The sequence below is a fragment of the Watersipora subatra genome, chromosome 5, assembly GCF_963576615.1.
Source record: "Watersipora subatra chromosome 5, tzWatSuba1.1, whole genome shotgun sequence".
NCBI lineage: Eukaryota > Metazoa > Bryozoa > Gymnolaemata > Cheilostomatida > Watersiporidae > Watersipora > Watersipora subatra.
This window is the reverse complement of record NC_088712.1, coordinates 38,233,647-38,246,240: the sequence shown is the minus strand read 5'-3', so window position 1 is coordinate 38,246,240 and position 12,594 is coordinate 38,233,647. Positions and strand designations below refer to the sequence as shown.

The 12,594-nt window shown below is 35.3% G+C and overlaps 1 protein-coding gene across 1 annotated transcript in view; it reads left to right on the top strand.

Moving 5' to 3' along the window:
• LOC137396364 (TNF receptor-associated factor 3-like) overlaps positions 1–12,594 on the top strand; it is a 52,899-nt gene that overhangs the window by 19,339 nt on the left and 20,966 nt on the right. Inside the window, exons 7-11 of the mRNA XM_068082607.1 lie at positions 277–457; positions 1,545–1,595; positions 6,176–6,366; positions 9,587–9,600; positions 11,487–11,569. Coding sequence (XP_067938708.1) covers positions 277–457; positions 1,545–1,595; positions 6,176–6,366; positions 9,587–9,600; positions 11,487–11,569 — 520 coding nt within the window. The remainder of the gene's footprint in view (positions 1–276; positions 458–1,544; positions 1,596–6,175; positions 6,367–9,586; positions 9,601–11,486; positions 11,570–12,594) is intronic.

Below are 12,594 nucleotides of genomic sequence, written 5' to 3'. Positions count from 1 at the left end.
AGTGTCTTTGAAGATATCCTCTAAACCCTCTTGTAACGTTAGCGTGCAGCGAGTGAAGTTTTTTCGCTGAATCCATGTGGGCGTGTGAAGAAGTCCCTCTAATCAATGCATTATGCTTTCCGATAGAATTTTATCATATCTTTGAAGCTGCGTATTTTTACAAAATAATTTGCACATATTCTGTTATGAATTTAGTCTAAGAGTTGGATAAATTTTACATTTCCCTGTCCTGTTGTGAAACCTGTGATCTTGCTTTTAGCTGTTGGTACACCAGAGAGTCCACGTGGCCTGCATAACTGCAGCAGGTAAATGCTACTTCTATGACTACTGTAAATTTGAGGCAGCAACAGTCTCAATACTTCAGCAGCACATGGAGAAAGACAAGGACAGCCATCTCGAATATCTGGCTATTAAACTTCATAGCATCGAGCAGACAACTGCCAAAACGAGTGATATGGTAGGTGGTCCTGTTCATTATATTGTTTCAGTAGTAGGTTGGATAGAAAAGGTAAACTGGAAAAATTTTGCTTGAAGAAGAGCTGTCGAACTGAAAGGAGTCATATTGCTGACCAAAGTGTATGATGCCGCGCCTCTAAATCAACTTGCTGGTCTACAGAGGTTGAAGAAAAACAGCCTGAACAGCTGAGCTGAAATGAACATAATCGAGCTTCCATTATCTTCATTTCTAGCATAAGCTACCGTACTTTTCGAACTATTAGCCGCTACTTTTTTCTGATGATTTGGGCCATGCGGCTTATATAAGGGTGCAGCTATTCTATGGCTTTTTCTTTCACCGCTAGGGCGCATTAACCAGAATCTTCGGTTAGTGCGCCTCTAGCGGTGAAAGAAAATACGAAACAATGCCTAACGGTACTGTTCCGTTAAGCACTAGGTTAAAAAGCGTCGGTTAATACGAAACATTGCCATTAGGAGCTGTTTCGTATTAATCATAATTATTTCTTCCAGTAATCATTAACGCACCTTAGCGCTGCTATTCCACTTTTTTCCTCTTTCCATCATATGTTGAAGCCATCTTATATCGAAGCCATCTTATGTCGAAGCCATCTTATGTTGAAGCCAGTATTAATGTAACAATATTGTAGACTATAATTTGTTTAGTTAATTAAAATAGGTTCATTGCTGCATAGCTTAAAATCAAGTTTAGTAGTATTTAATTACTGCATTGTGGCTTATTATGCTGCCCTAAGAATTACTGAATACTGCACAGTTATGATGCAGCGCTGTTGTAATGCGTCACAACCCTGCCACTGATATCGGTGCTGTCCTGGTCATTTTTGCTAAAAAAAGGAAATCTTTCAAGTTGCACTATCTTTAATTACTGCAATGTTGCCGACAGCTGCCGTTAATATTACTTCAGAGTCTGACTGGCTGTTCCTCTTTCATTGTAACTGTCAGACTCTACAGGACTGCTGATGTATAATATAGTTATATCCTACTATTATTAATGTTATTAATGTTGTTATTACTATAATTTGAACCTTCTCAGAAGCTTCCATGCCATGTTTCATTTTGACTATTTGCAGAGCACTATGGGAATCAAGAAAGTAGTAAACAACAAAGTGAAGCCTCTCGAGGTAAGAGCTGCCTTGTCTACATTTGTATGGTAATTTTTGGAAAAAAATTTTGGAGCACGTAAATTCTGGGGATAGAGTAAAAAAGTTATGTGAAGTTGTGCCTTCGTACTACATAAAACATTCCAGATAGCGTAAGGCGCCAAGTCGAGTGAGTGCTCAAATTTGATTTGAGTGTGTAATATATCTCGCCACACTTGCCACAGAGAAAACATATGTGCGTATAGCATTATATCTATTATATACACAATTTTTATGACATTTGGGTTCGTCGTGATAGATCGACAGATGTGTCGACAAAACAGAGAATACGGTAGCTGCATAATTGTTCATAAATACATAGAGGCAATCGATTGTCGCAGGTGTTACAGCCTCGGTCTATCCATCCGAATGTCACGAGTTGGAGTATCGTCGGAAGTTAATCTTTTATCCTAACATTGAATCTCTGGATACAGATAGACAACCGCCGGGTAGAACCGCTTCTTACATTGAAAATATTTTGTTGTTTTGCCGTATGGTACACGTACAAAATAGTTGTTATTAGTTTTCCTTTGCAGAATAGACCTTGCTGTTTAAAAAAAAATAAAAAATCATTGTAAATGAACATCGAATATGTGCAGTCCCCATCAACATTTTATAAAATTACTGCAATCATGGTCTATAAAACCAGTGAAATTTATCAGCAAAAGGAGAAAAGTTGTCGATGCAAACCAATAATACTAGAGCTATGTCAGGCTTGGCACAGAGTAAGTTACATGTACATAGTACTTGGTACAGAGTGAGTCACATGTACATAGTACTTGGTATGGAGTAAGTTACATGTACATAGTACTTGGTACAGAGTAAGTTACATGTACATGGTACTTGGTACAGAGTAAGTTACATGTACATAGTACTTGGTATGGAGTAAGTTACATGTACATAGTACTTGGTACAGAGTAAGTTACATGTACATAGTACTTGGTACAGAGTCTGTTACATGTATATAGTACTTGGTATGGTGTCGGTTACATGTATATAGGGCTCTGGTGAAATACCTATCAAAGCATCATTATTTTGCTATCATTGTTTTATTAGTCATCAGTCATGGCCTCTGATCATACAGAAGGCTTGTTTTGTAAACAGGTATCTTTGGAATGGCAATATGTACATTTATTGTGACATCCTGGCCTCTGATGCAAGAATAGTCCAAATCAAGTATGTTAGCGATGATCTAGCGTTGTGCAACTCTTCTGCAAAAATGCAAGCGTCACCGCTGACAATAGGAATGCTTTGAGATTCCCTATGCATGTGAGAAATGCCCTTAGAGTTTTCAAAGTCCAATCTCATGCCCATTTTAGGTGTAGAAAAGCTGCAGTAGAGGTTTTGATCATTATGGTACGCAACGGCGGCAACACTTGTTGGTTATGCTTTATTGGCTGTTAGTGTACGCTTCGTGACACAACATGAAACTGTGTCTAGAGATTTATATAAATATGCTGTACTATTATAATGGTGTGTTTTACAATATTACTAATGCGTTTTTACTGGATACTGTCATACCTCGACATACGAGTGTCCCAAAGTATGAGAAATTTGAGATATTAGGAAAATTCTAAGCAACTTTTTGCCTTGAGATATGAGCATACGAGATGGGTTGTCTCTCTATGTGGTTGTCAAGTGGTCAAGTGTGCGAGAGGCCGCTTACAAGAACAGCATCGCTCTGTCTTTTGAGTCAGATCAGTTTGAAAAAGTTTTAAAATTGCCCGCTAAAAGTGAAGATCCAAATGAGCCTGAATGCAAAGCAAAAATCATTGGAAGAAAGTAATAGAAATGAAAGCGAAAACAAACTTAGAATTAAGTTTATTGTATGATTAAAACTTATTTTCAAGTATGTGTTTAGTAAGCTAAATTCATTTTAGGTAAATATAATGTTTATATTACATAGCGTAACAAAAGTGTGTCACACTGTTTTTGTAGCCATCAAGTCTCTCGCACCGACGTTAGCCAATGTTTGTTTGGAAAATAAGAACTCCATGCAGTACTGCATATGATGTTATCACGCATGCTCGGAAGGCGTGCGTGCAATGGTTCTGAAAGCATCTTTGAAAATATGCCAAGCATTCACTACCTTCCTCTATTGGATGCGCTGCTTGTCCATGCACATCTACATAGGCGTTATCTTATTTCATCATGACTCAACGGAAGAGAGAACATCGCTGCCTTGCAGGGGTGCAGGCTGCTTGATGTCTGTTATAATTTATGAATAGCTAACACCTAATGTAGGTCAACTGTATGTCTTGAACTCATTGCTAGTGTTTCAATTTTGCACAACATGATGCCAAAAATGAGAGTTCTTTTGATAGAACCACAAAAATATTCTCCCAATTTCAAGGTATCTAAATTAGCCCCAATCCTCACCCTCCAAATTGTGCAGCAATGTTAATCATATTGAAAATATGGTTTGACACCAGATTTGGTAGTCATCTGCTCCTTTTTAGTAGGGCGAGACAACTCCAAATTTATTTATTATATCACATAACTTTTAGCTAGATTGTAGGATAAACCAAGATATCAAATATAAACGCTTAATGTAAAGCACCTATGCACTTCTTCGAACCTGGTTATTATCTTAAATATTAAAACATGTAAGTTATAGTTATTAATTGTTCATATATCATCTGTGTTGGTAGATACACTTTCATATCAAATCTTGTAGTTAGTTACAATTACTTACATACAGTAGATGTGAGTGAATTAGAATGGTATGGCATGTATCGGGTATGTATGAGGTCACGGTCATTTCAACTCATGTTTCGAACACTTGTTGCACTAACTGACCCCATGATGCCTGATGAGTATTTTATTTTCGTTTTTTGCTGCCTTCTATATTACAAAACAGCAACATAATTTAATACTTGCTATACAGTAGTTACTTCAGAAGTCGCATGAATAAGTTTTTTTATTGAATTGAATAGGAAAAAAGCCTCCATTTGCAGACAAGAAGAAAGTGTGATATTAACAGCAGATAATGTAGTCAAAACAATAATTGATAATTTAAGATGTTACAACCTTGAACCATAATAAATAATTAATAATGTAATCAGCTTGTTGTCGCCGTATGAGCAACTCATCGTTTGTGAGAGTATTTGGAAGAAACCCGAGTGCTAGTGTGATGAAATAAGCTGAAATTTTTTTCCTCCACTAGGGAGAGCTTTGCCAGGTATTATCAATTCGAATTTTTCTGCTGTGAGCGTTTCTGTAAAGTCGGATAGTAATCTCACTGCGAATGCCTTCGCACAAATTTAGCGGAAAGAAATGGTGTCGAATCCAATCGGATTTTACCATTTCTATGATTTGAAGAGGAAGCAACTACGAATTCATTTGAAGTTTAGAATTCTAGTAGTCGTGAATTTAGTCAATGGCTGTAAATTATATATTAAATTAAACCTCATTTTACACTGATTTCTAATATATAAACCAAGTAGTTGTAAAATGATGCTTTAGAATTATTATGTAGGCTAAATTCTTAATATGTCATTTGTTTTAATGGTTGAAGATAACAATCTGTACAGATAAGATCACACCAAGTACATTTTATTTGCCTATTTCAAGTTATATATAGTAGCCACTCCTAAAACTTCATATAATGTAAAGAATTCCATATAATGTAAAATGTCAAGTCAATGCAAATTATCAAATTCAATTCGAATAATGAAAATCTTGTAGCTAGTCCTGAAATATCGATATTTTTTGCTGCACTTAAAAACTCTATTATATATTCTAGTACCCTGACAGTCTAGTTCGCTGTTAGAGATCATCAGGTTGTGTAGACGGAGCACAGAAAATAAGTAGCCGACCAATTACAGTATTTATAACTACTTGAAGGCGATCTATTGGTGCAGACGTCTGAGTGTCGATGTATACCAAGCTTAATATCATGAGTTTTAGTTTCATCAAAAGTTAACTCTTATCTTAACCTCGAACCCTGGATCTGAATACGAATAGTAAAGCCATACATTTACTTTTGTTTTACTTTTAGACACTTCAAATCTTTTGCAACATTTTTCCTTTGCACTATAGACAATGCTCTCTAAACAAACCAATTGACATTGAAGGTGTGTGCTCCCCCTTAACTCATTGTAGAATTACCGTTATCATAAACGCTAGACCAACTGAAGTTTATGAAAAAAAGTATAAAAAAAACTTCTTTTAATACAAACTATTAATACTACTAGTTACTGTTCAGTCTTTATATTGAAAAAGTTCTAGTTTTTCCCTTATAGAAGGGCCAAAGGAGTGAGTTTTGGACAATCTTAGAATGGATTAAGCAATTTACATGTATTTTGCTATTCGCATAGCGTTAAGTCCCTTTAACGTAAGCCTTCAGGGAACAGATTATTTACATTGGAGTGTTTACTGTATGGGTATATTTCAGTTGAAATATATTATATTGTGGCCTAAGTCCTATGCCCTTTGCAAACCATTTATTCTGATTAATTTTTTATCAGTTTCGGTGAATTGTTAAGTTAGTCAAGCACAGATTGTTCTGATTTGTTCGATTGTTTTGCAACCAAAATTGTTTAAATGTCATTCTTTCATAGAAAGTCATAGCTGAGGTGGCAATGACCGTAAAGAAGCTCAGTGACCGTCAGGAAGCATCAGAGACAAATGGAGATCACCTGGTGAATGCGATGAGGACTGTTGCACACAGCTCACAGCAGATTGAGCAAGTCTCTGGAAAAGTTGGAGTTATTGAGAGACAGATTCGAGATTCCGGACTTGGTAAGCGCAGGTCGAGAAAATTGAGGCATTAGTTAATCATACTCTCATTTGATCACTTGTCTAACCATGATCTAGTTTTTTCGATTTTAATCTTGAAACTTCCTGACAGTCCAAGCACCTTGAGCATCAGAAACAATCGGAAATGATAGAAAAATCCCGATACATTCTGCTAAAATTTTGTGCAAGTTCATCGTCAAAGGTCAACAAAGGGTCAGGATGAGAAGTGTCTACGCGGCGAATAATAAATACCCCCTTGTTTGTTTCTAGTTTGTCACTCGATAAGTCAGGTGAAAAGTTGAGGATTCATGATAAGAAGCGTTCTCATTGGCTGATTTCTCGGCCTGTTGATCTCAGAAGACATGATTTACAATAATAAAAATTACATTCCGACTCGTCGTACATTAATATCTCTCTACTTTGTAGTTTATCTTTCACAGTTTCAGTACTTGGCGGTTGAAAAGTGTTCGTTAAAAAAAAAAGATCTTTCAAAAAAATAAAGATAAGAGAAAATTAATTAATAAAAAATTAAAATTCTTAAAATGTACAAAAAATATATCTACAAACACGTGACTTCCTTATCGCAACGAACTCAGTTAATCACAACTACGAATATTAAGACCTGATGAAGTCGTACTACGTAAATGCATTCTCTGGCTCACAATACTGGGACTGAAGTTGAAATATATACTGAAAGTAAATATACATAACTTCAATTTACTTATTATAGAGGTCAATAGATTACTGTACTTTTCGGACTATTAGCCGCTACTTTTTTCTGATGACTTGAGCCATGCGGCTTATATAAGGGTGCGGCTATTCTGTGGCTTTTCTTTCACCGCTAGGGCGCATTAACGGGACTCCAAATTGTGCGCTTCTAGCGGTGAAAGAAAATACGAAACAATGCCTTACGGTACTGTTCCGTTAGGCGCTAAGTAAAAAAGCATCGGATAATACGAAACTGCCGTTCGGCACTGTTCCGTTTTAAACAGCAAAGCACAGTCCTGTGTTCTGCGGCCTGTACAAAGGTGCGGCTTATGTATTGTTTTATTATCGTTTTTTTGGAAAATAAAGCAGATGCGGCTTATATAGGGGTGCGGTTTATAGTCCGAAAAGTACGTTACACGTATGTTCAAAAAGCGGCTTGATTGTTCTAGTATTAAAATTTGGCTCATACATTGACTAAGAAAAATCAGTTTGTATTTCGCAGATTTTCATTTACTTTTCAAGGATTTTCACTGGATCCAACATTGGTAACCGCGGCAAGTGAGGGATTCCTGTGTAAGTTTTAAACAAACCAGACTTTTGCTATAAAAAGACAATAAAGATTCGATTTAACAAGTAATAATCATTAGATTCAAATCAACTATCTCTACTCCTTTCTGTTACCGGTTATTCGTTCATTTTACAATGTAATTAACAAACATGTTGTTGGTCTTTTGTTAAGCTGAGGAAGAAATCTGGGTGGGGACGGTCAGGTAAATAATCGATTACGAAGTTGTTTTTTTGTTTCAAACAAAGTCTAACATCTGTTCACACCACATTTCTTCATGCCACGTTTCTTCACACGCTCAAAAGTCTCACGCTCACAAAAGTAATAAAATAATTACACAATGAATTCAAGTAACTTGCCTCATAAGCTAGTAGTCTAACTCTACTCAAACATTTTAAACCAGCTTAATAATTGTTACGTTACGCTTAGACTTAAGGTTTCGAGATCAAATCCTCTGCGAAGCAGATTTTGCTTTTCTAGATTTTAATCACTATAAATGGACAGACAGACACTGAGATATATAACATATGACATAGTTAAAGGTCATGTTGATAACACTGAGATATATAGCATATGACATAGTTAAAGGTCATGTTGATAACACTGAGATATATAGCATATAACATAGTTAAAGGTCTTGTTAATAACACTGAGATATATAACATAGTTAAAAATCATGTTGATAACACTGAGATATATAACATAGTTAAAGGTCCTGTTGATAACACTGAGATATATAGCATATAACATAGTTAAAGGTCTTGTTAATAACACTGAGATATATAACATATGACATAGTTAAAGGTCATGTTGATAACACTGAGATATATAGCATATAACATAGTTAAAGGTCTTGTTGATAACACTGAGATATATAGCATATAACATAGTTAAAGGTCTTGTTAATAACACTGAGATATATAACATAGTTAAAAATCATGTTGATAACACTGAGATATATAACATAGTTAAAGGTCCTGTTGATAACACTGAGATATATAGCATATAACATAGTTAAAGGTCATGTTGATAACACTGAGATATACTAGAAATTCCACTGTCATACAGCCCACGACCAAAGAGATGGCCAGAGATATTGGCAAAAAAATAAAGGGTACTGATGGTTGAGAAATGCAATATTAGCAATCAAATGGCTCTGCAGTGCAATAGGATAACTGCAATGGTAGCTGTAATGTACTGGGTGTGGGTGTTATTATATACAATAATAAGCAATAATGAATGGAAAATATGTTTATATTTTCCCCCTGCAATAGGAGAAATGCAATATTGGCCAATATTAGAAGTAAAATGCACTGATATTCTTAGAATAATCAATTTTATTAATATAGTAATAATAGAAAACCAATACACAATTTTGTTTACATTTCAAAACGTAATAGGTAGCAATATCGAGAAGTTGTGGTATTTATATAGGTTTTTAGAAAATTTATTTAAAAAGTGTTTGGTCATGACAAACAACAACAATGAAAGGAAAATATTACACGTTTATATCTCTCCCTTGCAATAGGAGAAATGCAATGTTGGCCAATATTATAAGTAAAATGCACTGATATTATTAAAATAACCAATATTCTTAATATAGTAATACAGCAATAATAGAAAACCTATGAGCGTTCATGCGTCTCGAAGATTTCTGCAAACTGCAGCCAAATAAAAGCTGTTATAAAAGTGTTATAAAGCTGTAGGCCTAATTTACTGTAATGTATGTAATTCAACAACAATAAAGAAATATGTTTATTATAACTCTGAAATGCAAAATTAGAAGTAAAATGGCAAGCTACTGTGTACTATACACAGTTTGAAAGTTGGTTGCGTTGAATGTAGAACGGTTTTGATAAGCGATCTTTAACAGAAAGCGAATAAGAGTATTCACGCGTATAAAACTGTAGCAAAATAAAAAATGTTCTCGTCATGAAGGGGCGTTGTAGTTCGGCCCTAGCTTGTACATAAGTTGTAAAGAATTTCGGCTAACGTTTCAAATAATGAAACCTTCGGTGATTGGACAAAAAACACAGGCTGATAAACTGTGTACCACAATTTCGTACCTGTAAATCGGTCTACGCCTCAAACGGTCTACGTTGATTACAGAAACCTTCGAATAAATTCGATTACAAGTGAAAAATGCCATAGACTGATGAAATGAGCACGGTTTTCTCGTGAAATGCGCACTGCTAAATAGTTCTACAATCGGTCGCACGGCTTTATTGGCGTTTCAATTTTCGGTCTTAACTTTTATTAAACCGAGCTTTTCAAGCGTTTTGTGGCAATTTTCGTTCAAATTAATCTGTCTATTTGTGTATAATCCGATCAGATGGGTAAGTTTTAAGATATTATCGTAGGTTTACAAAGACTTGGTAACATATTTAAATAGGTTTAAATGTGTTTTGTATCGTTATTATACTTTAACGACTTTAAATTCCGATGCTTAAACTTTTTGATGAAATTTCTTGACGAGGGTTTGTCTCATTGTTGATGAATAATTTTCGTAAGTTGTGTGCTCATGCATTTATCATAAAACTCCCACACTTCCGCTCCGCTCGTGTGGTCGTGGGATAACATAGTTAAAGGTCCTGTTGGGCTATGTTCAGATTAAACAATGTGTTCACCATGTTGTTAAGGGCAGTCTTTCATGTATTGGTGCCTGCGCAAATTTATCAATGAGATGCTTGCGCATGCTCTTATCAAGATTTTTACTCAAAATTGATTGTAATTGGTTGAAGCATCTAGGAACTTGGCCTAGCTTTTGTAAATAATAATGATCAATTGGTTTTACCTATCAAATGATTGATCGAAACTGTAGTTGTTTTTCAAGCCATGGCCAGATATTCGTGTACGTTTAGCTACCTACAAGATAACTGATGTCTCAAATGACCTGCAGTTCGTTGATTCTACATCAAAGACTACTCGATCACATGGTGTGAGCGGATTGCTTTAGCTGAACATGACCCAACAATGCCTTTAATCTCATATTAGCTTTTGTAGTTGTAAGGTGAATTGTACATGAATCTAGCAGACTAAACTATTTGTACAATAATATTTGTTTCAATATATTAGAGTAGATGCAGTAGATGCTCTTACACCATAAATAGTCTGCTCCGAGAGTGTTCATGTTATGAAAGTGTTTACCTTATACGAACAGTAAAATACATGTAAATTGCTTAATCCAAAATCACCCCAAACTCAAATCCTTTGCCCCTTCAGATAGAAAAAATATGATCTTAATTTTTTAATTTAATGACTACAGTAACTGTTATTATTGAACAGCAGTATTGTTCACTTATCTATTTTTTCTTATCACTTGCACTTGTTGTAGGGTTCATGATTGCCGTAATTTCACATTGAGTTAAGGGAGCGCACACTTCTAATGTTAATTTAAATCTATTTTCTCTTTTTTTTCACAGCAAGGTCTATGGTGCAAAGAAAAAATAAAAAAAATATTGTATATGTCTAAAATAGAATAAAACAGCATATACGTAATATTTACTATAATAAGAGCTGTGTCTGTGAGCTTGCTTGATAATCCATTAATTAGAGTTTATGTAAAACAAGAGCGCCGATACTTGAAGTAGGTAAGGGGTGTAGCCAGATCACTGTCTCCTTTCAGGGAGCGCGTGTGAACCATTGATGGTCTGATCACTGAAGGTCCTTAATAATTCTTTTTCCTAAACTTGCACTTTCCAGTGAAATCCTTGACCTATATTCAGTATGTTACCGCTCACTCGTCTCATCGCCTACCGCCGTTTACTGAATTCTTTTCTGCCGTATTGAGAGTTCTATATACTCATCCTCTTCTTCTTAGTAGTTGTCTCCACAACCATGTTCATCCTCATTTCCTGCAGACAGAGTTACAGTCATAGAATCCCACTCCCAGAGCATTCGGAGGAATAATGAACTGCTGAATGATATGGAGAAACGTATGAAGGTTGGTACAATGTAAAAATGGGCGTCACACACACTTCTTGAATCACAAGTTAGGCTGCAATCACACCAGCTGATTTCATGCTGTTCACTTGGAAGATTTTGCTCACTGGCGGAGAATCGCCTCATTTGAAAAGTGTAAACAATCCTGAGAACAATTTTGTTCAGAGAAAAATTATATCTGTCCGATCGGTGGACGATGCAAAACGATTCTCAATTTGAATAGCCAGCGAAATCATCCCACACAGCAAATCACACATTGTCATTTAAAGTGAATGCCGTATTTGTTTTGATATTTGTGCGCGTTTTTTGTCAAGGCTTTAAACAAATATTTTTGCTCGTGTTCAATTATAGCAACAGAGTAGTAATTAAAGCATCTTCAATTGTTATGCTGTTTCTATAATAATTGAAGACGACGCTGTTAGCAAAAGATCGTCCTTCCTATTTTATCCATTATTAGTGATGAACTGTTAGTGCAAAATGAATGGCTTACTCGCTCAAAACATTCACAAAAAACTTTGTAGGAAATATACCACAAAATGTAAATCTTGACTCACTAAAAATTTATCAGCTAAAGTTATCTGACCTTGCAAATAAAAATGGCAAAGTTGACCACTCTCAGTTTAAACTCATCCTAGTGTGAACCAAAAAAATCGGGTTGATAACTCCCATAAATTCATTCACAGATCATACATAAAAGCTCTGTTTGCAAATCGGCTGGTGTGAACGCAGCTTTAAAAAAGATTATATATTTATTTGATTGTTTTACTGAATAGTGGAAACTATAGTTTTGGATTGAAGTCTACAGAAACCAAGACCATTTTGTTTCACCTTCACACTTTCACTTGGCTAATAATTGTACACTAATATCACACTGTATAGGTGTTAATCCCACAATACATTGGCTGTGATAACATTGTTTACACTATAACAAACCCATCTTCATTTACATCAGCGTCTAAAGGTTTTGTTTATAAGATTTAAAGGCTGAAATAATGAAATACTAGTCCCGCAGCAAATATCATGAAG